Source organism: Peromyscus leucopus, chromosome 1 (assembly GCF_004664715.2).
Source record: "Peromyscus leucopus breed LL Stock chromosome 1, UCI_PerLeu_2.1, whole genome shotgun sequence".
Classification (NCBI taxonomy): domain Eukaryota; kingdom Metazoa; phylum Chordata; class Mammalia; order Rodentia; family Cricetidae; genus Peromyscus; species Peromyscus leucopus.
The window spans coordinates 29,809,584-29,837,058 of NC_051063.1; the positions used below are offsets into that span (position 1 = coordinate 29,809,584).

The 27,475-nt window shown below is 47.7% G+C and overlaps 1 protein-coding gene across 1 annotated transcript in view; it reads right to left on the reverse strand.

Moving 5' to 3' along the window:
- The window catches only part of Fam160b1 (family with sequence similarity 160 member B1), a 31,324-nt gene extending 4,494 nt beyond the window's left edge, over positions 1–26,830 (reverse strand). The window contains exons 1-14 of the mRNA XM_028880973.2: positions 26,612–26,830; positions 18,738–18,816; positions 13,334–13,503; positions 11,706–11,810; positions 11,338–11,460; positions 6,523–6,816; positions 6,188–6,384; positions 4,650–4,764; positions 4,243–4,319; positions 3,970–4,162; positions 3,474–3,643; positions 3,012–3,155; positions 2,090–2,180; positions 921–1,064 (exon numbers count right to left, since the gene is read on the reverse strand). Coding sequence (XP_028736806.1) covers positions 921–1,064; positions 2,090–2,180; positions 3,012–3,155; positions 3,474–3,643; positions 3,970–4,162; positions 4,243–4,319; positions 4,650–4,764; positions 6,188–6,384; positions 6,523–6,816; positions 11,338–11,460; positions 11,706–11,810; positions 13,334–13,503; positions 18,738–18,816; positions 26,612–26,656 — 1,947 coding nt within the window. The 5' untranslated portion in view covers positions 26,657–26,830. The remainder of the gene's footprint in view (positions 1–920; positions 1,065–2,089; positions 2,181–3,011; positions 3,156–3,473; positions 3,644–3,969; positions 4,163–4,242; positions 4,320–4,649; positions 4,765–6,187; positions 6,385–6,522; positions 6,817–11,337; positions 11,461–11,705; positions 11,811–13,333; positions 13,504–18,737; positions 18,817–26,611) is intronic.
- Between the last annotated feature and the right edge of the window lie 645 nt (positions 26,831–27,475).

The following is a 27,475-nucleotide window of genomic DNA, read 5'->3' on the forward strand; positions in this document are numbered from 1 at the left end:
GCTGATGTCATGAATGAGCGCAGCAGGCTCATCAGCATGTGCCAGCGTGACAGACGTAGTATTAACCAGGAACCACAGGGGACACACTGACCCGAAGTCCTAGCAAAGGTGTCTGAACTTCTAAACAGTGTAACTTTAGGCCTGCTCTCCATGACTCAACACGTGTGCACTCCTCAGATATCTCCTGCACGTAGCATCACATTCCCTGAACTTAATTGCTCACTGCGGTTTACAGGCCATAGAGAGGCAGCAGTAGAGAACAGCGTTGTTAGGACTCCAGATGAAGCCCACTCGCCCCTGTTCTCTTCTTCCAAGCAAACACAGGAAACTGGTGGACTTAAAACTAAGTACCCAAAGGGACAGACATGGCAGGCTGGGGCAGCACAAGTGGTCAGGACTGAGACGCTACACAACACTGCCATTCACTGAGTCCAGTGAGACCAACCACCGGATCTCTGGTATGCAGGAGAAGGGCTGGGCACATGGAGGAAGGCAGCAGACAAGCTGATAAACTAAGTTCCCCCCATACTCTATTACAAGGTACCCAAAACACAACTCCTGGCTTTAAGTTCAACTGTAGGCTTTCTTACTTGCTATGAAATCATAAACACAGGGATTTTTCTGTGAGAAAAAAACTACCTTTGAATCACCCCTTTTCAAAATCTTGCCTTAAACAAGACAAAGGAAATCTGAAGTCCCAATAAAGAAGAATTTAAAAGTATATTTTCCTACTTGTGAATATTCACAACAGAATACACACACACACACACACACACACACACACACAGCCCATTGGCTGCGGGAATTCACAACCTATGGACAGACATCAAACACAAACACAAAGACCAAGGTCATCATCCAGCATTACCCCACGGGGTCCACCGCATTAGTACGACAATCGGTACCTTCCGGAGCATTACCTGATCAAGAATTCTTCCCATTCTGTCAAATAAAACTTTCAAAAAATGTCCTTCAAAAAAGGTTGCTTCTAAGTCACACTTCTCCAGAGGTTTGGGGGCGCCAGGCCACTCCCATCGTAAACAGATGGCACAGAAGTCTCGGAACTGGAAGAACATTTCGGGTCATTAAAGAGCAGTCAGGAAACAGGTTGGGATGAAACAGAAATAATTTCCTCAGATACCGTATAAAGAACCACGTGACTGTCAGCTATGCCTGAGGTGCGTGTGTGTGTGTGTGTGTGTGCGTGTGATGTGTGTGTGTGCGTGGTGTGTGTGGGTGTGTGTGTGTGTGTGTGTGTGTGTGTGTGTGTGGTGTGTGTGTGTGTGAGATGGCTCAGCCGATGAGGAGGTGCAGGGGACATGACAATGGCCAGGAGCACACCGAGGTTGGTGGGGAAACAGCGTATCAGACTTTGAGAAATCACTCCTTCAGGATCTGCTATGCGCCTTCCTTTAAAGGACTGAATCCTTCAGTCATCATGGCAGACTTGGAGAACATTTACAAAGCAAGGTTCAGAACCAAAGCCTCAAATGTGTCCAAGGTGTTACACGTAATGGATGGACGGTGCCCGTTGCCAAGCAAGCTAACTGTTCTTAGACACTGGGCCATCACCATGAAAGCACGGGACAGTGCTCCCCACAGGGTGGTCCACGGTCATTGCTGACCCTCCAAGTCTTGTGATCACCGTCAGTGACGAGAATGGGAAGGGAGAGTTAGCACACACAGCTCCAGTAACCTGACTAGGCAGTTTCACATTGGCCAAATCTAACAATGAAATAATTGGGAGGGTTTTTTTTTTCTATTTTTATTTTTCTAGTAATTCATTCTTGATCGTGTTTAAATAAATGTGGTCCTTGAGAACTATGGTGGCACACATCTGTAATCCTGGCTCTCGGGAGATGGGAGCAAGAGTTCAAGGCCAGCCTGGCTAACCTGAGACCCCAGATCAAAAATAAATAGACAGATAGATAGATAGGTAGATGGCGCCAGCAGACTGCAGTCTCATTTCCCAGGTGAGCTGATGCCTTTCTTTTGAGTAAGAGTTGATGGCAACTGGGCAAGGTAATGGGGGAGGGGAGGGACAATGTGTGTGCATCTGACACCGACATCGGTCAGCTCTGTCACTCACCTGCCTGTGAGCGTCTCTGAGGTAGGTATCATACCCAGTGCCCTCCACATGGTAGGAAGACTTTGCTTCATCCGGCACTAAACAGAGGAAACTTAAAGGGAAAAGGCCATGATAAGCACAGACAGTCTCCACGGCTGCATCTTATGTACTAAGCATCAAATTCTGCTGCAAGCTTAACCAGCTAGAAATGCAAATGGAAACTTGAAAAATTAAAGTACACATTGTGTTGATTAATGGTAGCTCTGTTCTCAGATTATTAAGTAAAGGTTTTATTAAAAATAACTAATTCTGTATGTAACACAAACCGAAAAGACTTAGTACTGTGTCACAATAATGGGTTGTTTTATTTATTAACCTCAAAAACTGGCTTTAAGAAACTGAACTTGAGATATTTTTATGGACTGTAATTTCACTTGCCAGGACCAGACATATTGTTGACAGCATTAAAAGCAAAGACACTAGAGAAAATCGTCATGAAAAGACACTTTAAAAATGTGAAAACACAAATCGAAAAAATAGTTCAACACTTAGCACACCTGCGTAGTGAGCACAAGGGCCACACTGGCTCTCGTCAGTGCTGCTGCAGGGGAGTCACACAACGCTCAGTGGTCTCTATCAGACCGCTGGCACACTTAACCGGCCAGCACCCCTTTCTCAGCGACTCTTTCCTTTCCTCGGTCGCTGCGCTAAGGGTGGACCTCAGAAGGGGGCACAGACTGTCCAGGGCTCCGCTGGACTGAGAGGAAACAGCTTCTCTATGAAGCTGGGCTTCACTTCCGGCACAACTGTGACCCTAGCTGTCACTTGCTACAAAATCGAGACAAGAAGGCCAACAGCACCTGTAAAGACTGAACCCACAGTGCGCTCCTGTGACGGCCCAAAGGCAGAGCTACGGGATTCAGATCAAGGCACAGTGACCCACCTGTTGACGACTTTATGGACTTCCGTCTTGCCGTCATTTTTGGGGTGGTCTGGGCTGGCATGGGGTGAACTGATCCACTCTTGGCTTGGTAGAATATTATTATCTGGTGAAATGTCAGTAAATAATGGATCTTCCTCCAGATCTCTAAGTTTAATTTAATGATGTATAAAAAACAACATTTATTATGACATTTTCTAAACCAAAAGATTCTTTGCTAGTTTCTGAGAAATACTACATAATTTTTCTAATACAAAGAAATAAGGACTAATGTATTTAATATGCAAATTCCCATTTTACACTAACAATCGCCAGGGCTCACTGCTACTTTTGTTAATGGGCTCAAGGAGTAGTTAGCATCTCCTGACATTTACAAGGAGGTGGCTAAACTGCTGGGGCCTATTTAAGGCACTGGGAGGGAACCCACACACTGGCTGGGGGGACGCTGACGCCTCAGACACTTACACGGCTCCTGCCACCAGTCCGTTCTCCACCGCGTCCTTGTCTTCTGGGCACACGGGTTTGTATTCCGTATAGTTCCTTTCTTCAAGGTTCCTCAGGACCAAGTTGTAAAGAATGTGCTCGTTGGGTTTTTGCAGGAGATGCTCAAACATCCTCAGGGTCATTATGCTTATCTGAAACCAAGATTGATAAAAGCGGGAGGGAGAGTTTCGAGTCTGCTGCCCTTCTTATCATTTCACAGGTCAGACCCCAGGTGGAAGCCACACAGACTCATCGGAAGGATCACGAGCGGAGGCCAGTGGGGACTTGACACCAGAGGTGATTACCCGATTCCATCCTGGAACACACGTGGTTCCTGCGAGCTGCTCTCTGACTTCTACATGTACCACGACACATGCATGCCACCAGCCCTCACCACCACCACAAAGCTAATCACAAGGACATTTAAGAAAACAGCATTTCAAAGACTCAAAGGCCAGCGCCGTCACGCATGGCTTACCTCATCAGATATGTGATCACAATGTTCGATTAGCCTATGCCTTAGGGGATGCCTGCCGATTTCTGACAGAGCTTCTGGCTCCCTCTGTTCTCCGAGGATAAAGACCACCATTTCCTGAAGCAGGACATCCGAGGTCACTTGCCGAACAATGCGGTGCAGCAGAGCCGTGGATGTGAGAATGCCCATCTCGGAGCTGGGTACGGCAGACAGGGGCGGTCAGCGGGGGCAGGGACGAGGGCAGGGACTACTTCTGTAAGGTGAGAGGGCACTCACGTCTGCATCAGCTGAGGTTCCATAACACCAATGAAGAACCTCTCGTGGATGGCTTTGGCGAGAGCAACAGCAGCAGTCTAGAACACAGCAGAACATCAATAAATCGATCTGGGCCTAAAGACCACTGGCTCTCACCAGAAGCCACGTGGAGGTGGGACCCAAACCTGGCTCTTCTGCAAGAACAGTTACTTGCTTTTATCCCGCTCCACTTCCCCCAAACTAAAAAGAACAGGGGAAAAACCCCAGTAACTTTGGGGAAGCTGGAGAGGAGCCAGCGCTGTCTAGTGAGTGTCTGTGAAGCACTGCCCGCGACAGGAAGGCGCAGTTATGACACTTTTGGAATAGTGACTCACGTTTACTTCATAGACACATTTTAAAGCCATCAACAAACAATGAAGAATTCAAACCTTTTGTGCTTCCTTGATGAGTTGATCACAATAATCAAACCAGGAAAGAAATGAAATTAAGGCTCGCTTCCCTGGGAACGCTGATGCATCCTCTTTATGACTGTATGAGTCCAACCTGCACGACACAAGAGAGCACACTGAGGCCAGGAAGCGTGGACAGTCCCCAGTTTAAGAGGCGGAAGAAACATCCGAACGAGCTCATTCAATACACCGAGCAATGCTGGACACCAACCAGGAGAGACTTAGGGGACAGAGACAAGAGACCTCCCTTCAGACAAAAGCCGTAAATCAGTTCACCCCAATACAGAAAACCGTCCAGAGGGCAACGAGACAGTGCGGGAGCCAGGGAATGGAAGGTCTGCCGAAGGAGGCTTCTCTCTCTGCCCCCATATGCAATGTGCTCCTGACATTAACAAGTGCAGCTGCCTGAAGGACACACGCAGAACACCGTGCGGGGACAGGAGCACAGGACAGACTTCCGAGACAAACGGCAAGGAGAAGAGATGAGAACACTAGCTGGTCATAAACTGGACTCGATGGGTTTAGATCCAAAAGGGCTGAGCTGGGCGGGGAGGAAGGCAGGGTGGACCTCAGAGGAGCTGGGCAGAGGGTGTGAACATGATCAAAACACACTGTATCAAAGTCTCAAATAATTAATATAAGCATTCAATTTTCAAAAACAATGAAAATATTAGGCTGCTGGTAGGTGGTAAGTTGTGAGTAGTTTTTAATGTTTTTATTTTAAAACAATTTATAAATGTTATAAAAAATTCATCATTTTCTTAAAGATTTTTATTTTTAGTGCTTGTGTGTATTGTACAGAAATGTGTGTGTGAGTGTAAACTCCCATGCAGGCTTGAAGAGTGGATCCCTGGAGCCAGAATCATAGGCGGCTGTGAGCTGCCTGTGTGGATGCTGGGAACTCAACTGAGGGCTTCTGCAAGAATAGTACGAGTTCTGAACTGCCAGCTGCCTCTCTAGGCCCAAAGTCCCATTTCTCAGTGAGAATATAGTGGGTGAGTTTGGGAAACAGAACTGAAGTAGGAGATTCTGTAGTGCAGCCACAGGATCCCCCAGCTTGTCTAGGGCAAGGGGAAGTTACTAAGAGGCAGTCTCTCCTGGGCCAGATGAAGCGTGAGGCAGAGAGGTAGGTAGATCTGTGTTTAAGGGTAGCCTGATCTACAAAGCAAGTCCTAGGCCAGCCAAGGCTACATACCGAGACCCTGTCTCAAAAACAACACAAAACAACAAAGCCCCTCTTTTAAAGATTTCTGTTAACATAACAACCAATTACTGATCTTGGCATAAACCCTGTAATGAGCAAAACAGGAGCTGGACTCTAAACCCTGGTCTGGCTCCACACATTTTTGTCAGCCCTAAGAGACAATACAATGAGTACCAAGAAAATACTCCATTAATGATCACAGTGGAGCTAACTTTTCCAAAGTAAACATCCCTGTCACTGTAAAGGACTGGAGAGGTGGACTCTGGAATGGAGGCGCACAGGCAGCCCCTCTGTGGAAAACAGTGGTGCTTACCCCCAGTTAACCGCCTCCACGGTTTCAATATCTAAGGGATCCACTGACGGAGGCAGGGCCTTGTACAGGGAGGTAAGTCTGCCGGTCAGCAGCTCGCACAAGCAGGTGCTCTGAGCAAGGCACTTGGCAGCCGCGGGCTCTGGCAGGCTCACCAAGAGCATCAGGCCCTCGCACGCTTTCACGGCTATCCGGCCGTCCTGAGGAAGAACACACGCGTTATTTGTGGAATTAAACATGAAAGGATTCAGTGTTTCTCAACAAGGGAGAATAAATTTGTTTCTACTTTAGAGGGGTGTTTCTGTGACCGTGCTGGGGAGAGTGAGGCTGTGACTCACAGGGCTCCTTGTCAGGGTCAACAGAGAGTTCACCAAGTTGTAATCCTGCTTTGGCCGAAGGACAGAGGCCTCTGGCAATGAAGAGACACTGAGGTCATCCAAGCTCGCAGACAGGTCATCCACCTGGGGAGGGGGCTCATCCTCTGACTCTGTGGGCCGCACCCCAGTGGCACCTGACAGCTCCTGAGGCTGGGGGCACTGGCTGGTGTCCGCTGACACCGGGTCCTGACTTTTGGGGGCATCTTCTGAGACGACATTCGGGGTTCCTTTGGAAGCCAGCGACCTTGACTTGTTCTGAAAAGGAATGTGTGTGTGAGGGCCACGTTCAGAACAGAAATCATGCTACACAGTGAGACCCTCCTCAACTGAACAAAACCCAGAGCTCACACAGAAATGGCCTCCTTCCTTCTTTTCTGATGTGCTGGGGATCACGGCCCGTCCTCACTAGGGCTAGACAAGCCCTCTACTTCGCTTCTGAGCTACATCTCCAGCTCTGATAGATTATGGGGGTCAGAGGTGTCGCTGGACGGCAAAGGCAAGGTCCCACCCATACTTGGCAAGTGCTGTGCCACTAAGCTGCATTTCCAATCCTTTCTTGAATATTCATGTTGAATTAAGGCCTCATTTAGTTGCTCCGGCTAATCTGGAACCCATTTTGTAGCCCAGGCAGGTCCTGAACCAGAAACCCTTCTGCCTCCGCCACTAAGCGGTCCCCTAGTAGCTGCTGTAACAGACCTGTGCCGTGGGGCCCAGCTTGGATTTTTCTATGATTAGCATTCCAGGTGCTAATTAGAGTGGTAATAAGTGTTACGTCAAATGAAAACGTACGGACTCAAACCACATTTCAGATGTGATGCTACAGTCACGTGACGTCACTGACGCCCCCCACACGGACGGTCTTAGCGACACCGTGGCTGCTGGAAGCACCAGTGCTGGCGGGTGCCAGTGCGGTGTTTTCAGTTCCCAGTCACCACAGACACGTCACCTCAGTGCTATTCCTGCTTGGGGGGGGGGGGCAAACCCCGAAGTTCAAAGGTCGCCAGCATTAAGACTTGAGGTTTCCACAAAAGCCTCAAATTTTCTTTAATTTGTAAGAACGTTTTTTAAAGGATTTTCAAAATCTTAGCCTCTGCTTAGGAAATGATAAGAAACTACCCCGAGGACATTTTTATTTGTGTCTGAGAGGATTCGATTTGCTTGCCTGGTCCCCACATCCAAATACAAAGAGACTCTTAACTGGAGCAAATTGTGAGTTTCGAGGCAAATGTCTTGCTTCCTATTTGACACAGAACCTAAATCCAATTACTCACAAGGCAAAGCTGCCCTGAAGCCAGCCTCACCACGGGGCACAGGGAAGGCTCCCCCGAGTCACAGGCCACTCCCCGGCAGTCTCCAGAAACCATGGCCACTGCTGTGGAGCAGCACTAACTCAGTGCCGACACAGACAAGCTCAAGGCACACAATCAACTCCATGTAGTGAACAACTTGCCAACTGCCTACAAAACCCACAGCATATCACACTTTACAAAGGAGCCTCACCTGAGCCTGTGAGGTCTCAGGGTGAAGGCGCTTGCGGCCAAGCCTTATGATCTGAGTTTGATTCCCCAAGACCCACACAGTGGAGCAAAGGAGTCCTAGAACCTGTCCTCTGACCTCCCCACAAACACATACATAAATACACATTTTAATTAAAAAGGGAGAAGCTCAGCATTTCCCTGCCTCCTAGTTTCTAATTCTGTCAGAATTGGTGTCTCCAGGAAGAGTGCTGAGGGCGGCCGCTCCATAGGCTGGAGTCCTCGTCGCCTGTGACCCTGAGAGGAGCCGACTCCTGGGTTTGCGGATGTGAACTCTGGAGGCAGAGCCAGGAAACCTTCACTTATAAAGCTAGTGACAGGAACTGCGGCGGCCATCAGCAGCAGAGTGCCCCCTCTCCTCAAGGGCAGGTCTCTGCCACATTTGTGCAGGTAACTCTTGAATCGCTTAAACCCAGACTTCTCTCCAAATCACAGACCTGTGGTCTCAAATACCAGTTCTTATGTCCATTCGCCAGGGCATCAGGACAGCTCCCAGTACTGAGAACCCAAACACCAGCGTCCCTCAAGACCAGCCCCTCCAGCGCTCCCCTGCTTCCTCCTCCGTCCGCCTCAACATTTCTCCAGGATTCCACGCGCCCAGATGGCCTTTCCCCGCATCCTGCACACAAGCATCCCACAGCACACCAGGCCTGCTGCAGCCACTGCGGACGGGCCCACCTCAGCTTAACCCACTGCCTCCCACTCAGTCAATTCCCCACATTCTCCCTCCCAATGGAACCAGCTCAAAAACGCTGCCTGCAACTTCAGTTACTGAGGTCCAGATCTGACCAGGTAATAACATCGCTGTTCAGAATTCATCAGTGGCTCCATGTGAAGAGACCCATCTCACCATCAGAGCCTTTGACAGTTTCCGGCCTGTGTACTCTTACTTAGACTGCTTCCTGAACAGACCCATTTCTAGTTGAGCATTTCTCAAGGCTCGTCTCAAAGATGACTCTTCTAGGAAGTCTTTCTGACGACCTTCAGCAGACGTCACCTCCCCATCCTAAGATTTATTCTGCATCCTGAGTCTCAGCTTGCTCTACCTCACACCACTGCACTAAACACCTAGGACAGACTGACCCTAACTCTTCTATCTGCGCTTAACACACAGCAGATGCCTGTAATGGCTGGTTACATGAACAGATTTCAGGGGCGCATGCTGGAGAGTCACAGAGCAGTAGTGGATGGTGACAACGGTCACTGCCCATGTTAAAGCGATAAAGCTCCATCTCCTGGAAGGCTTGCCATTCTGTGAGGATCAATGAGGCAGGCGTTAAGCTTTGCTAGCTATGAGAAGCTGTGCAGACCCAAAGACTGGAGAGGCAGAATCATCGTCCTCAAGAGGCGACTTGGTGAACAGGAGGAAATGAAGGCATGCCAGTGATTCTGAAGCTGGGGAGGCCGTGGCTGCAGTGCCACCCACTCAGCACCCTGTGCTCGTGAGTAAAGCAGACGTGAGTTGTACAGGTGTGGCAAGCGCATCTCAAGACTGACACACACAAGCCTGCAGATCTCCTCTGCTTCTGGCAGACAGATTATGGGGGTCAGAGGTGGCACTGGATACCGGAGGCAAGGTCCCACGCATACTTGGCAAGTGCTGTGCCACTAAGCTGCATTTCCAATCCTTTCTTGAATATTTATGTTGAATTAAGGCCTTCCAGGCAAGTTTTGGGGAAAATCCATCTCAAGTATACCAAGTGTCTAAGAAAATATTAGAAAAAATAAACTTTGAAAACAAAAATCTCAGCCAGTAGTAGCGGCTCACGCTTGACATCTGAGCTTTCAGGAGCTGAGACATGATTTCCTCAAGTTCAAGGACAGCCTAGGCTATATTGAGAATTCTAGGCCAGCCTGGCCTACAGAGTGAAATCCTATCTCAAAAATGAAAACCAGCCAGGTATTGGGGAGGCAGAAAGAATATCCCAAGTTCAAGGCCAGACTGGTCTACACAGCAAGTTCTGGGCGAGCCTAGGCCACACAGTGATATCCTGTCTCAAAACACAAGGTGCAGAAACCTCACAGACAACCAAACTAACCTATTTCCTATACAAACATTAAGAACAAAAGAACTATAATGTAGCCTAAGTAACATATCTTTAGAAATCCAAAACTTGACTAACAGAAGAACTATTTTGATGGAAACCTGGAGAAGAAGATAACGGACACACAACAGAAAACGGGCGTCTCACAGCCCTAGTGCTACAAGCAGAATTAAATTCCTGTAAGTGAGCTGCTGCCAGCCTCCAGGAGCGTTGCAGATAGGACCCCAAGTCATTTCTTCAACAACAGAAGACAAAGAGACACATTAGGGTGGCAGACACTAAGAGCCTCCCAGCACCCCGAGACAGACCGCACACACAGCTGACGGGAGGGCTGACGAGAAAACCGCTTCCCTCAAAGAGCCCTCAAGGGTTTCACCACTAGGAAGAAAGGGGCCGGGGCACGGCTGTGTGTGAAAGCACTCGCCTCCAAGCACAAGGAAGGGGGCCGGGGCATGGCTGTGTGTGAAAGCACTCGCCTCCAAGCACAAGGGCTCCAGCTGAGGTCCTCAGTGTCCATCACAGCGGCACATGCCTGTATCCCCGCACTGAGGTTTGCTGGCCAGTCTATCCTAACTGGTGAACTCCAGGTTCAGTGAGAGTCAGTCTCTCTCTCTCTATCTCTCTCTCTCTCTCTCTCTCTCTCTCTCTCTCTCCCCCCTCTCCTCCCTCTCCCTCCCTCCCTCCCTCCCTCTCTCTCTCTCTCTCACACACACACACACACACACACACATACACACACAAACGATATATAAACATACATTTTAAAAAGTCTAAAAAAAGATTAAAGGAAAAAAGGAAGTGAACATAAGCAGAAAGTAGATACAATTTATTTTCCTTTTTAAAGCTGTAAGTAAAATCTAAAATACCAATTAAAACAGACCATGTCTTGATCATGGCTATAAAAATAGTACAAAATAATGCAGCCATCCAAAAGGAAAGCAGGCTGATGGTAACTGGAGATTGTGTACAGCCTGCCCACCACGGCACCTGCTGCCCTTCCCCCACTCCCTGGCGCAGCGTCTATCTGGCTCAACTGCATTCCTTGAAATTCTCCTTCCAGGGTGATTTCAAGTTGGAATAAACATTGATTTTAAATGAAAACTACTCTGGTAGGCAGACCTTGCAGGCCTGAAATGCTCCTGAGGATTTCATTTCAATTTTCATAAGGAGCTACGAGTCCAAGGAGTGTGGCATACCTCCAAAAAAAAGTTAACCAAGTAGGGATCCTGTTTCAGCTTCGCACACACGATGCAGAGAAACTGAATCTCTTCGTTTTCCGTTGGTGTTGCAAGGACCTCACCACAGAGTCGAATTAATTTCTGTCAAAACATTTTTTAAACTTTAAAATTCTCTTTGTACTATTATGTGTGCAAAGTAAAAAGATAATGTATAGAACTTTACAGAGAAATATAAATACGGTGAGATATAAGAAAACCCAAATGTTTGCTAATTCTCATGCTATTAGAATAATTTCCTCCATTATTTTTACCCCTAGAAAAACAATACAAAATCACTTGTATCTGAATTCACTGAGCTTTTAACTTGAAGTCAGGGGAGTGGGTACCTGCACAGGCCTGTGTACGTTGATGTGCGGAAGCAGGGGTTGCCGGATTCTTCCCAGAAGCTTGGTGTAGAACAGTAAAACCTGCTGCTTCATCCCTGGAGGACACTGGGCACAGGACAGATAAACACATGCAAATGTTCACAGCAAGACAGACCATGTCTGTCAACATAGTTCCCCTCGAAGACAATGCCAGTGACCAGTTAACACACCTGAGACCACACATGGCACGTGAGAGCACAGCCTCAGGTGATCACACACACTTCATGGTGAGCATGCACTTTCGGGCAGTCAGATGGTTATTGCTGGGATAACACCAGCCTATGAGAGCCTACTGGCTGCCATACCAAGGGTGGATCTTGTTACTTACAAAACGAGCCAGTTAACAAACAGACACTGACAGAAGGGACCTTGTGCATTGACTCCTTTAAGTCAACTGCAAGGATATTTGGATGATGAGGACTATAAAGAACATTACTAGGAAGTTCTTATAGCATGTCAGCTACTTTGCTGAAAAGCAGCAATTCTGATGATCACTCTGGATTAAAGGAGCATGAGTCAGCCAAGTCATAAGTTCTGTAATAAAGTAGATGACATTGCCTACATATAGTTAAGCAGTCATGAGATCTGTATGCCCGAGGATCATCACAACATGCTATCTGGAAACAACCTAAAATATAATCTTAAGTACGATGATATTTTTAGGTAACAACTACCTTATATTATTCAGATAAAATGCTAACAACATTTATAATCACTTGTATCAGAACTAAACTTACTAGCAGTACAATTATTACCATCTTGCTAAAACATCAAACTAATTCAATTCAGTGTTGTAAAACTCCTCACTCGAAAGGATGGGGGCAAGAAAGCATGATGTGGTCCAGGTGATTAGGGAACAGATTCACTCCTTAGAAAAGGGTGCACTTAACTCAAATGCACCTCAAATAAGTTGGGGTATTATAGACTTCATTAAAAAGAAACTGTCTTTAATATGATTTACAATTATGTAGTATTAAAACGACCATCATTTCATTTTAGTTTTTTACATTACAGAAGTTCACAGTACTACTGAGTTTTCGAGCTGGAGGAGGGTCCTACAACCACTGCAGCTAAAATAATACAGGTCACCCAGCGTGCAGGTGTGCAGCAGGCAGCATTATGGAGCTTGTGAACACCATGGTGTCCACATCACGACAAAACCAGCTGACACATTTCTCAGAATATGTCCCTGCTGCTATGGATGCAAGGGTTCGAAGCTCCTGTGGTAAAATACTATTTATGTTATATTAGCTTTGCAAAGATTTTTCCAAATTCATTAGGCCTAAAATTTGCATTGCATCCACTGTGATGATTCAGTGAATGTCAGAATAACCAAAGACATTCCCTTTTAGGACCACAAACTCTTACAGCACAGTTGTCATGGAGTTCTTATCCCCCTTGACTGTGAGCACAAGTACTTGAGTTTATCTTCACAAATGTTTATCCTGGGACTCTAAGCAGCTAAGTAGGAGTGTGGTCCAGAGCATGGGCATCTCTGCTCTCTAAGGATGTTGGAGCTGCACAGGACACATACAGCCCCCATCTCCCCCATCTCTGGCCAAGCTGAGATGGGTGGGTCAGGGACTTACGTCGGCTTTCCCTAAGGTGTACAATGTTTCCAAGATCTTGTGGTGGAGCAGGTATTCCATACATGGCCCTGTTTCTCCAGATTCTCGCTCATTTTCTTCTTGGACCAGTATGTCTAACATCTGTTCCAGGTGGGACGGAATGTTCGTATCAGTCACTGGGGCTTTATCATCTAAACGACAGAAAAATCATAAATACTCGAAAAACTTCTTAAACTTCCTGTGTGCAACTGCATTACCCTCCTTCCCCATTCCAACTCCCACAGAAACGTCTGAACCACACATGTGAGGTGTGGTTACATGTGGCTATCTTTGTTAGAAACAGCATATTCAAACTGTGATCGCAGCCTGGAAGAGACCTTGTCAGAGAACATTCCTCCACATCATTTAGAAGTGTCTCTGAAAGGCAGACCTGACTTCTATCTCCTCTGGTCCACTGCTCTGAATTATTAACACCCCTGTGCCCCTGCACACACTGATGCCTGTGGTCCTCTGCTCTCCGACTCAGGAGCTCGCTCGGTCCTGCTCCCTCCGACTCCCCTTCTCTCATCCTCGGTCTATCCCAAGACTCTACCTGACTCAGACTGAATTTGTCCCTCACTAACTAAAGTACACACTTGTTTCTCCTACTAGATGAGGAAAAAAAAAAAAAAAAACCTTTAAAGCAAGAATGTATTTCCTTAAAGCCCAAAGAAGAAAAAAAAAATCACAAAAGTTAACAGTAATAGTGAAAGGTGGCTTGTCTCAAAGAACAAGAACAAAAACAAAAACAAAAACAAAAAACACCTCTACAGGTCGGCTGCTAAGCATGAACCGCACTCAGCGCATGTAAACTTCCATCTGAAGGGCCATAGCCCAGCCTTCACTTACTGCAGAGCTACGCGGGTTTCCTGTCTTTTATACATGGATTACCTCTGACCTCACCAGCTTGCCAGACAGCCACTCTCCTCTTTTCACTCTTGTCTGATCTGTCTGTCCACTGCGGTGACTGCATGATCCTCCAGGTCAAACCCCAGCACGGGGGATGCGGGGAGCCACGCCTCAGTTCTTATACACGCCATCAGCCACAGGAATGCCCGCTCTGTATGATTTGCAGGTGGCTGCTTTTGTGCTCAGCAGCACAGATGACACACGCAAAGGAGACTGTGTGGCCCAGAAGGGACATTTGCTAATTCTGAAGATAATCTACCCATGTCCTTCTCCTCACTGAGTACAACAGAAGCAACCAGGAGATCGTTTATCAAGCCCGTGGAGATACTCCCGGCTACTCTGCTTCCTGTCTTGTTTTCATGGGCAGACCATCCACTGGCCTCCAAAGGCCAGGTCCCCACTTGAGCACTGGCTTTCTCTCTTTCCTACTTATGATGATGCTCACCAACACCCCCGTCTTACTCTGTTATCTGCCTTTCCCTCCACTGGACTCTCTGAAGCCTATCTTACATGCTTCCAACCCTCCACCATCAGTTTCTTTTTTAAAAGCTAGTGCTGTGGTGCCAGGATACGTGGTGGCAGCATGTAGAAGATTGCAAATAGATCCATATCTATCGCCCTGCACAAAACTCAAGTCCAAGTGGATCAAAGACCTCAACATAAATCCAGTTACACTGAACTCGACAGAAGAGAAAGTGGGAGGTATCCTTGAACACATTGGCACAGACCACTTCCTAAATATAACACCAGTAGCACAGACACTGAGAGCAGCAATTAATAAATAGAACCTCCTGAAACTGAGAAGCTTCTGTAAGGCAAAGAACATGGTCAATAAGACAAAACAGCGGCCTATAGAATGAGAAAAGACCTTCACCAACCCCACATCTAACAGAGGGCTGATCTCCAAAATATATAAAGAACTCAAGAAACTAGACATCAAAATACCAAATAATCCAATTAAAAAATGGCGTGCAAATCTAAACAGAGACTTCTCAACAGAAGAATCTCAAATGGCCAAGATACACTTAAAGAATTGTTCAACATCCATACCCATCAGGGAAATGCAAATCAAAACAACTCTGAGATGCCATCTTACACCTGTCAGAATGGCTAAGATCAAAAACACTGATACCAGCTTATGTTGGAGAGGATATGGAATAAGGGGGAACACTCCTTCACCGTTGGTGGGAGTGCAAACTTGTACAGACACTTTGGAAATCAGTATGGCTGCTGTGGGATGGTCTGTATGTTAAATGTGTTGCTCTGATTGGTCAATAAATAAAACACTGATTGGCCAGTGGTCAGGCAGGAAGTATAGGCGGGACTAACAGAGAGGAGAATTGAGAGAACAGGAAGGCGGAGGGAGACACTGCCAGCCGCCGCCATGACAAGCAGCATGTGAAGATGCCAGTAAGCCACGAGCACGTGGCAAGGTATAGATTTATAGAAATGGATTAATTTAAGTTGTAAGAACTACATAGCTAGAAGCCTGAGCCATTAGGCCAAACAGTTCAAATAATATAAGCGTCTGTGTGTTTATTTTATAAGTGGGCTGTTGGACTGCCGGAGCTTGGTGGGACCCGGAGAGAAAACTCTCCAGTTACAGTATGGCAGTTTCTCAGAAAATTGGGAATCAATCTACCTCAAGACCCAATAATACCACTCTTGAGCACATACCCAAATGATGCTCAATCATACCACAACGATACACGCTCATGTTTATAGCAGCATTATTTGTAATAGCCAGAACCTGGAAACAACCTAGATGCCCCTCAACTGAAGAATGGACAAAGAAAATGTGGTACATATACACAATGGAGTACTACTCAGCAGAGAAAAACAATGACATCATGAAATTTGTCAAATGGCAAATGGATAGAATGAGACAAATCATCCTGAGTGAGGTAACCCAGATCCAGAAGGACAAACATGGTATGTACTCACTCATAAGTGGATAGTAGATATAAAACAAAGGATAACCAGGCTAGAATCCACAGCCCCAGAGAAGCTAGGTAACAAGGAAGACCCTAAGAGGGACACATGGATTGCTCTGGGAAGGGAAAATAGATGAGATCTTCTGGGTAAACTGGGGGCTGGGGAGGGGTAGAGGGGATGGGATGGGAGATGGGAACATGAGGGATTGGGATGGTCGAGTTGGGAGAGGGACAGAGAGGGAGAGCAATAGAAGAGATATCTTGATAGAGGGAGACATTATGGGGTTAGGGAGAAACCTGGTAACAGGAAAACTTCAAGGAATCCACAAAGACGACCCCAGTTAAGACTCCGAGCAATAGTGGAGAGGGTACTTGAACTTTGGCCTTCCCCTGTAATCAGATTGGTGAATATCCTAATTGTCATCATAGAACCTTCACCCAGTAACGGATGGGAGCCGATGCAGAGATCCACAGTCAAGCACTGAGCCAAGCTCTGGAAGTCCAGTCCAGTTGAAGAGAGGGAGGAGGGATTATATAAGCAAGGGGGTCAAGCTCATGCTGGGGAAACCCACTAGACAGCTGACCCGAGCTCGTGGGAGCTCATGGACTCTATAGACCGACAGCTGGGGGCCTGCCTGGGGCCAACCTAGGCCCTCTGCATGTGGGTGACAGTTGTGTGGCTTGGTCTGTTTGTGGGGCCCCTGGCAGTGAGACCAGGATCTGTCCCCGGGTGCATGAGCTGGCTTTTTGGAACCCATTCCCTATGGTGGGATGCCTCGCTCAGCCTTGATGCAGGGGGGAGGAGCTTGGTCCTGCCTCAACTTGACATGCCATGCTTTGTTGACTCCCATGGGAGCCTGCCCCTTTCTGAGGAATGGATGGGGGGCGTTGAAAGGGGATGGGGGGGTAGAGAGGAGATCATGGAGGGAATGGGAGGAGAGGAGGGAGGCGAAACTGTGGTTGGTATGTAAAATAAATTTAAAAATTTAATTAAAAAAATGCTGGTGCTGGAACCCAGCACCTAACTCATGCCAGGCAAGTGCTCTACCACTGAACTATGCCCCCATCCCAATACCTTACATCTTTTGAAGTAATTAAGACATTTGGGGGGTACTTGGGATGTTGTTCAGTAGGCAAAGTACTTGTCATTCAAGCATTAGGACCTGAGTTCGGATGCCCAAAACCCGTGTAAAAACCAGGCGTGTGGCTGTGGCTGTGATTCCAGTAGTTTGGGGAGGGAGAAGACAGGTAGATCTCAGGAGCTCACTGGCCAGTCAATCTAGAGAATCAGTGAGCTTCAGTAAGAGACAATGTCTCAAAAAGTATGGTGGAGAGCTGTGGGATGTCTTTCTGGAGGCTGTGAATATGTGTGGCACCCATTGGTTAATAAATAAAGCTGCGTTGGCCTATGGCAGGGCAGGATGGAGCCAGGCAGGAAAATCCTAAAGAGATAGTGGGAGAAGGGCGGGGTCGAGAGACGCCAGCCCGAGGTCCAAGGAGCAGCATGTAACGCCACAGAACATGTGGAATATTTAGATTAATAGAAATGGGTTGAGTTAAGTTATAAGAGTTAGTTAGCAAGAAGCTTGAGCCATAGCCAAACAGTTTGTAATTAATATAAGCCTCTGAGTGATTATTTCATAAGTGGCTGTGGGATTGTGGGTGGGAGAGATTCGTCCAGACTGCTGGGGAAGGCAGGACCAGAGAAATTTCCATCGACAGTGGAGAAGGTCAACAAGATGGCTACCAAGTAAAGGGGCTTGTGGTACAAGCCTGATGACCTGAGTTCAGTCCCTGGAGAGAACCAACTCCACAAGGTGTACTCTGATCTCTACATACACCAAGGCATGCTTATTCACATACATCACACACACACTCACACACACACACACACACACACACACGCACGCACGCACGCACGCACGCACGCACGCACGCACGCACGCACGCACGCACACGCAGATCCCCAGGATGGTCTTCTGTGCCCCTCCCCACCCCCACCCCACCCCCCTCGGGTCTCCTCGCACAACACTCCTCAGGAGGCAATCCACGTACTGTCCATACATTTTCTACCCATTTTGTCCTAAACTTCATCACTGACCATCTTTCCTCGGTGCCATTAAAACAGGTTTCCTCAAGAACACCAGTGAGGGGCTGGACGGATGGATCAGTAGGTAAGAGCACCCAGGTGAGGGCCTCTCCAGACGAACATGGCCGAAGGGCAATGTGGTCTTCTCTAGATTGAAGTAGCCACGCCCCCATCCTGCCTGCTTCATTTCCCCGACGCTTAGCTGACACACACTTTCTTTCATGTTTCCGTTTACTGTGTGCCTCCCCGAGTCTATCAGGACAGAGCTGCTGTGCCTGCTGTGTGTGAGACTTCTACTCAGCTCCCCACTGCCTAGAACACTGCCAAACACAGGAGATGTCCAAAGGGGACATTTGAAATGACCCTAAAAGAGGAATCAAAGGTAAAATCGTTTAAAGTTAAAAATAACTGAAAACTCATCTTGAAGCAGATCATACGCACGGATGTTCCTTACCTGAAGTCTCTATGTAGTAATGGGTGATTGCCTTCCAGTGATAAACAAAGTCTTCTTGTAATGGAAGAGACGGAGCAAGCTACACAAACACAAAAGAGCAGACTTAGAGCGAGGCATTAAACCCGCCTGTAAATTTTAATATTACACTTGTCCAGGAGGCACAAGAAGCATCAAAACAAAGGGTAAACTTGATTTGTATGTCAGTTATCAAATAAGATCAAAATGAGTTGAATCCAAGGAAGCAAAATGACTTAAGAAGAACACCCCCTTGATCAATATTATTAGTAAACTACGGCATTCAACTTTCCCCCAGTCTGTTATCACACGGCTTCAAAGGTGACTAAAGCAAAGCACCGTCATTCTGACTAAGCTATCTGTGAAACACTACTGATGACCAGAGGTCTCTGGACCCCGGACTTTGGAAGGGGAGAGGGTGGCGAGTATCTGGCAATGGCTTACACATCAGCACAGCACACACACACACACACACAGCGCTGCCAACGTCGGTCATAATCAGATTAAACTGCTCCTACTTTCCACGGCTGTCTTTGCAAGCCTGGGTCAGGCAGTGTATATTTTTAGCAAAATAACTACATGAACAAGACACTGTAAATTAAATTCTACAAAATGTGTTACAGTGCAAGCTTTGAAATGCACTTCCTAAGTTTTAAGGCCAGAGTTACAGCCCCCAGCCACTTTTCTGCCATGGGCCAGCACCAGGGGATTCAAGTTAAATGGAAGAAAGACAGATGTGGCCGCTCCTTCTCCAGGAGCCTTGACTCTTCCTTGAGAGAGAGGGGGGAGGGGAGAAAAGGGGGGAGAGGGGGCATCCTAGAGGTGTTGTCAACTTCTGACAGAAGCACAGCTCCCACCTATGGTAATGCAGAGCTAGAGGTTTCTAGCCTGGGAACCCAAGTCTGATGGGGTAAACTGCCATTTCATACTCCTCTAAGGGCCAACACTGTCCAAACTTCAACACTGTGGCCAGCTGTCATCTACAAAGCTCACACTTGGGAATGCAGCAAACTGAGAGCGCGCGCGCATGCGCGCGCGCGCACACGCGCGCACACACACACACACACACACACACACACACACACACACACCCTCATCATGTCTTAAGAAGTCTATGGTTTTGTGTTGGGCCCCATTTATGGCTTCCCAAGGCTGCAGGTTGGGGACACCCACCAAATGACCTGCAGTCAGATCTCTCCTACACTTCCACTTGTTAAAAGTTGACCTGTGGTTTCCCAGCTAGTGACCTTGAAGTTGACAACTCTGTCAACACAATTTCTCAATTCTTGTGCAACTTACGGGTACAGTCCTGGACATGTTAAGAGGCTCAACCCATAAGGTGCCTACATTTATGAAAATGGGACTCAAGAATTTCAAACCATCACTGGCTGCTTAAAGCTGATTCTCCCTACACTGCCTGTGTGCAGAGAACTTGACCAAGAAAGTAGAAATACCCAGTGCAAGTGTGAAAGCTTAACAGGCGTTAAGCTTTGGGAAGATTCGGCTTTATGGAGTTAAATTTACTAAAATGGGACAGACACAGGAGAAAATGACTGCATTTTTAATGTAGTAACAATTCCACCTTTTGGGTGGTTACAGTATCCTTCCTCCAGCTCTGCCCCAGGAGGCCCCCAGGCTGGAGGCTCTGCCACGGAACACCATCAAATCCCAAGCAGGACGGTGCTATTATTCTGGTGCAGGGGAGAAATAGCAGAATTGTTCTGAATTATAGTAACTCAGATGAGTAACAATCTCATTCAAACATGAATAAATTCTCTTACTTCATGAGACTCCAGTAAACGTGACTTTTCTGTAACTAACATGCAAATAACCTATTACCACTGCATAAAAACATCCATCCTCTGAAAGGGATGTGTGAATCAGCAGCAGGAGACTATAATTCAATTTTTTAGTATTTGGAGATTAAATTTTCAAAACTCTCATCCCTATAGCCACCCCAAATCACCAGGACACCTACCTGTGACTTCCTGTTCCCGTACTGGGACTTCCTGTTATCCTATCTGGACCGTCCTCCTCTCTAGGAAGTTTCTCCTCTCCACTTTGAAGCACCCGCTTCCTCTTAGCCTTGACCCCGACTTTTACCACAGCTTAACTGCTCTCATTAGGCTGTAACTGGACAAGGGCTGGGGTGGTACCATTCTCTTCATCATTTAGACTCCTGGTTTCAGCCCAGTGATGGAGCCGAATCAGCACCACACTGTTCATTTGACACACAGATGTGCAGGCTGGCACTCACTGGTCAGGCACACTAGTGAGTCTTTATTCACTGAACCAGAGATCAAACTGAGGGCCCTGCAGAAGCAAAGACTCCACCATCAGGCCACACCCCAGCCCTCTTCACTTCTTAGACTGTAGCAGGGTCTCACTACATATTCCAGGTAGGCCTTGAACCCGAAACCCTCCTGCCTGAGTGCTGGGATTACAGGTGTGCACCACCCCATCATACCCAGCCTAAAACAGTGTTAAATTCTCACTGGAGCTCCTCTTTTGCTCAAATTCCCATCAAAGACCAAAACACCAGTTAGCTGACTTGCCTTAGGTAACAATGCTTTCTGCTAGAAACCTGGACTTTGTCCAACACGTCAAATACACAGAAGGACTTCCATCAACAAACTGGACAAAACCTCCCAGTCACCACCTCTGCTTGAAATGTCTACAAAATGCACATTCTAAAAGATCTTTTAGAGTGTCCTTTTCTACCCCAAACTTATTTTATCTTTGTTTTGGTGTTTGTTTTTGTTTGAGTCAGGGTCTCTTGTAGTCCCAGCTGGCTTCAAACTCACAGTGTACTGGCCTTGAATTCCTGCTCCTCTGGCTTCCAGCTCCTGAGGGTTGGGATTACAGCGTGTACGTAACCCACATCTGGGTTTGCCTTGTGTTTCTTAAGACAGCCCAGGCTTGCCTGGATCTCACTCAGGAAGGTCTCGGAGACACAAGTGTGACCACATCTGTTTCCAAGTCCTTAACACCCTCCCTATCTTTTCTGCCTCTCGACTACCCTGTTCCAGTCTCACCTCCAGAGAATCTTCAACTGCTCCTAAGATCAGCTTCCTTCCTCCTACAGGCCCCAGCCTGGCCAAACCGATCTAAGAAGCATTATCAACCAAGCGCCCCACAAGACTCTCCTACACACCTCGTCTTAACCCCCGCAGCAATCTGCGCATCTCACTACTCACACTGCGTGGAGAAGGAGCTTGAGTGCAGACTCAATCAACTTCCGGGTCAGGACAGAAGAGGGGACAGAGGCTGGCCCGGACCCCTGCTCTATCTGGTTCCGGGCTGATCTCACCCTTGTGCATTCCTCACAGTATGACCTCCCAGGTGCTTAGCCAGTTGGCACTGTGAACCAAGACGCAGACCCACCATGTTTCCTTAGTGTGTCGGGCTTTCAACCCGCCTCCTAAAACACTTGCTGAATGAGAGAAGAGCTCAAGTGGGTTGGAAAAGAAGTCCCAGGACAGAGTTGTTTTCAAGAGTCAGTAGCCACTAGCCATGCCCTCGCAAACTGCTGAAGAGGGGCAGAGGATCCAGGCCAGCCTGGGTTACGGCTTTCGGCCTGGAATGGTTCAGAGGTAGAGGGCTCCAGCAGGCAGGAGGCCCATGTTCAGTTTCCAATATGGTGGATGGGGTGGGATGCTGTTCCCAACAACTGTCTTTGAAACAAACCTATACTTTGAAGACATTGATTCACATTCTGAAGAATGACTTCCACTGTGCTGGTTAAAACATAAAAGCTCAGAAAGGGAAAAAGGCACTGGCAGGACCTGGCCCTCAGCGACACTAATGGAAACAAACAGCTACAATCGTCCAATCTAACCTTAGGACGGGCCTCTCAGAGTTGAGACATGTGGCAACCGGCTAACAGAACACATCATTCCTACAACTCTTACTGTAACTCAAATTCCTTAATGGTCTTTTAATAAATAATCCGGAGTCAGATATCGGGGTAAATGCTGAAAGATCAGAGAGACAAAGGAACAAGCCACAGCCACTTCTCACCTCACCAACTCCACAAATCCTCTGACTGAATGCCTGAGTCCTCAGAGGTCCAGCAGAAAAGGGCTTTGGCCGAAAAGCCTTCAACCATAAAGGGCTTTAGTTCCTGTCTCCTCACGCCGTATATACCTTTCTCCACCCAGGCATATTACTTCCTTCCTAATGCTGCGATTAAAGGCCTGTGATTCCCAAGTACTGGGATTAAAGGTGTGTGCCACCACTGCCTGGCTCTGTTTCTCTCCTAGACTGAGTCAATCTCATTGTAGTCCAGGGTGGCTCTGAACTCACAAAGCTCCTGAATGCTAGGATTAAAGGTGTGCGTCAACACTGCCTGGCATCTATGTTTAATCTAGTGGCTGTTCTGTCCTCTGATCTTCAGGAAACTGTATTAAGGTACACAATGTATCACCACATCTTACTAACCAGTGCACGCTACATGAGAGGAAGACCATCTTTTCCGGAAAAGGAGGTAAGAGTTATATTACAGGTCTTGGCTTTTATTGGCTTAAAACACATTTACAAACGAGAGGCTTTGAAAACATCTTCTATTTCCCCTTTTTGTAGTTTTTGGCAAATGAGGAAAAACCATTTAATTAATACATGCCAGGTGTGATAGCATGCTCCTGTAATCTCCACACTTGGGAGGCTGAGGCAGGAGGACCCCAAGTTTGAGGTCAGCCCCAGAAATTTAGTGAGACCCTATTTAAGAATAAAATTTTAAAGTCTGGAGAGATGGTTCAGCAGTTAAGAGTACTTGTTGCTCTTGCAGAGGACCACGTTTGGTTCCAGGGACTTCAGTAACCTTTTCTGACCTCCACAGGCACCTAGCATGCACTTGGTTCATATACATATGCAAACAAAACACTCATACACATGAAATAGTGAATCTAAAAAGATTTTTTTTTTAAGAAAAAATTTTAAAGGGGTAGGTACTGGCATGGCCCAGCAGTCAAAGATACTTGCTGGTGTCTGATCCCTTGTGTTTGATTCCCCAGGACTCACACAGTAAAAGGGAAAGATGTCCTCAGATGTCCACCTGATCGAGTGCTGTGGTTCTCTCTCTCTCTCTCTCTCTCTCTCTCTCTCTCACACACACACACAACACACACACACACACACACACAAACACACACACACCCTTACATACGCTTACGCATGCATGCACTCACTCAAAAAAAAAAGGTCATGATAAAAATGTTCAGAAAAGGCTGGGGTGGCTAGAAGACTGTGGTACAGTGATTCCCTAGCATTTACCAAGGCCCTGGGTTAAATCCTCAACACCAGAAACTAAATGAATAATGAAGCACTAGCCTGTGATCCTAGCTCTTGGGAGGCAGGGGCAGAAAGATCAGGAGTTCAAGGTCATCTTTGGTATTTAGCAAGTTTGAGGCTGGTCAGGGACCTTAACTCAAAAACAAAACAAACAAAAAAACCCAAACTCCTTACCTATCCTCATCTAGATGAATATACATCTGATTAACCTTAAAAAAAAATAGAAGTCTTATCTGACTGAATATGGACACTTAGCCAGGGCAACACCAGGTAGGAGGAAAGCATAGCTCTGAAGAAGCATGAAGTCACCGGCGGGCCTGGGATTCCCTCCCAAGTCTGCAGAAACCTGATGATTCTATTCTTTGGAATGCTGCATCAGAACATAAAAGGAGAAAGAAAAAGCCAACCAATTAAGGAATGCGAAGACTTGTTTATGGATAAAAACAAGCAAAAAGTCAGAGACTGAGTAACCAGGAACTAATCTTGGGTTATGAAAAACATTCAACTACCAAAGTATGGCTTTATGTATCATTATCTAAGAGTTCTTTCCCAGGAGAATGCTGAAGGGGGCATCAGAAAATATTCTTCAAGGGATGAGGAACCAAGTCCATAACCCCAGCCCTTGGGAGATGGAGGAAGGGAGGTTTACAAATCTACGACTCTAATTTTGTTAGCTGACCCTAAAATCACTGTGGTATTTGATTTGAAAAAAAAAAAAAAAAATCATGTGAATTTGAAAGTGATTAGGTCATTCCCAACATAAGTACAGGACCCGCGAGCCTGGGCTACATGAGACTCTATCCCAACAAAAAAGCAAAGCAGAACCAATCAGATTTCAGGAGCTTTACTTTCTCTTGGTAAACTGTGTGGGTGGTATAGCATATCAGAAACCTGCACTGAGGAAATGAACTTGACATTTCCACAGGCCAGACACTTGCTCCTGGGACTAGTGAACCTAGTGAACTCCTACTCCTCACTGACCCGAGCAAGACAGAGAAACTATTACCAGCCAGAGTCTCACTCAGGTAATCTGGTAGATGTTAATGATACATGCAATTATAAAAAGATTACCGCCGGGCGGTGGTGGCGCACGCCTTTAATCCCAGCACTCGGGAGGCAGAGCCAGGCGGATCTCTGTGAGTTCGAGGCCAGCCTGGGCTACCAAGTGAGCTCCAGGAAAGGCGCAAAGCTACACAGAGAAACCCTGTCTCGAAAAACCAAAAAAAAAAAAAAAATAATAATAATAAATAAAAAAATAAAAAGATTACAAAAAACAGAAAACACAGGCCTTAGGACAAAAACGAGTCAATAAACCAAAAATCCTAGCTAGGTTTGGTGGCATGCCTAGACAGAGGCTAAGTTCAAGGCCAGCTTGGGAAACTTGGTAACACTTAATGTCAAAAAATAAAAGAGAAGAAAATAAAATTCAGTGGGAGAGCTTTTGCCTAGAACATGACAGGCCCCAGGGTTTAATCCACATAACTCATGCCTAATTATCTCTTATTTATCATTATATTAAGTTTGAAGACTATACTCTAAAGTATAATTCAAAATATCGATATAACTGTTCTTAAAACTTTTAAATCATTTTAGAGATGCTGTTGCAGGCTGACTCTGTATCGGGCAGGGAAAGGAAAAGTGTGTCTCAAAGCCCTGTCTTCTCCCCGTGGGTCAACATTGCTCCTCCCCCTTTCTTGCTTGGTTTGATGTGTCACCAAGGGGGGAAACAAAAACAAAAAACCTAAATTCCATATACTACATAACTGGAATTGTATTAAAGTTTTGTCTCCATAACCGAAATTTACAACTCTAATTTTGTTAGCTGACCCTTCACATCACCGTGGCATTTGATTTTTTTTCCTTTAAAAAGTCGCGTGAAGTTGAAAGTTCTATTATGAAGTCATTCACAACATGTAAAGAAAACGTCATTTTTAAAATTAACACAGTAACTTTCGTCACACAGGGTAATACTCAATCCAAAACAAGCAAGTCAAATAAAGCAACGGGATGTGTTTGGTATTGGCAAGGCATTCTCTTTCTAGGTTCTTTGGGTCTGTTAGGAGGTTTGAGTAATGTCCCTCTGTTGTTTAAGACCAGCCTCAAAGTACAGCGGTTGCAGGCTGCGCCAAGAGCGTCCGGGAAGCGCATTATTAGACAAGAAAAGGGAAACAGATGGTGAGAGCTGGGCGATCGCGGACCTGCAAACTCCTGCAGATCCATCTCCCAGGTCCTGCTGAGGTGAGCCGCCGGGCCCGAGCGAGAGAGCGAGCAAGCAAGCAACCGAGAGCCGGCACCGGCGTCCACCGGGCCCGCGGTCCCCAACGCTCCTCTCCCACCCGCACCGAAGCAAAAGCAAGCCCAGCCCACCGGCACCGCCGTTCTATTGTCTTGCGCGGCGCTGGCCACTCGGCCCCGGAGGTTAACGGCCAGGAGGCCCCGGGAGCCGCCCGGTCCCCCGGCGGGAGGGCAGAGGCCGGGCGAGCGCGCAGGCCTTCCTTCCCCGCAGCCTCCCCGCTCCCGGCAGCTCGGGCCGCCGTCCCCCGCACCCCCCACGCCCCGCGCGGCCTCACCGCCTCCACGGCGTGCTGCAGGATGGACGTGAGCTTGGAAAACATCCTGTCCCGGGACTGCAGCAGCCTCTCCCGGGACGACCTGGAGAGCTCCTCGATGCGCCGCCGCCGCCCCTGCTGCGGCTGCCCGGGCCGCTCCAGAGTGAAGGCGGGTGCGGGCGGGCTCGGGCGGGGAGCTGAGGGCGGAGGCCGAGCGGGAGGCGCGGCGGCTCGGCTCGGAGGGCGCGGGGCCGCGGCGGGCGGCTCCGAGGACGCTCGGCTGGGACTCGGGGCCCCGCGGAGCTCGGCGGCGGCGGCGGCGGCGGCGGCGGCGCGGACACGGTGGCAGGAGGCTCGGGCTCTTCCGGCAGCTGTGCCCGCCGCGGCCTGCAGGGGGCGCCGGCTCATCCCGGGGAAACCCAGGCCTGGGCGGCCTGCGGCGCTGGACGTGGGGCGGGGCGCGCAGAGGCCGGGGCGGGGAGGGCGGGGCCGGCGCGGTGCACCGGGCGGGAGGTGCTCGCCCTTGGTGACCGGCGCAGTGTGCGGATTTTGCCGCGACACGTTGACATTGTGCTTACGTAAGTCCCATACCGGGCAAGTTTGGAAAGGCCGCTAGGGAAATACCAGCATCCCTAACGCGAAAACGAACAGTGGGTCCACGTGCTAGGAATTCGAATGCATCAGAGGCAAGTGAAAAAAAAGAGTCCTCCGGGCTGTAAAATTGCTTATTAGTCTTATCAAAACCGGAAGTGAGGAGTGGACACGTGGGACGAGGGTTCGGTTAAGGAACTCAGGATAGTGAGTTACAAGGTTTCAGTGTGTTCCGGGAAAAGAAAAGAATATTCAAGATGCGTAAGACTGATAAGTGGAGCTACAGTGTGATAA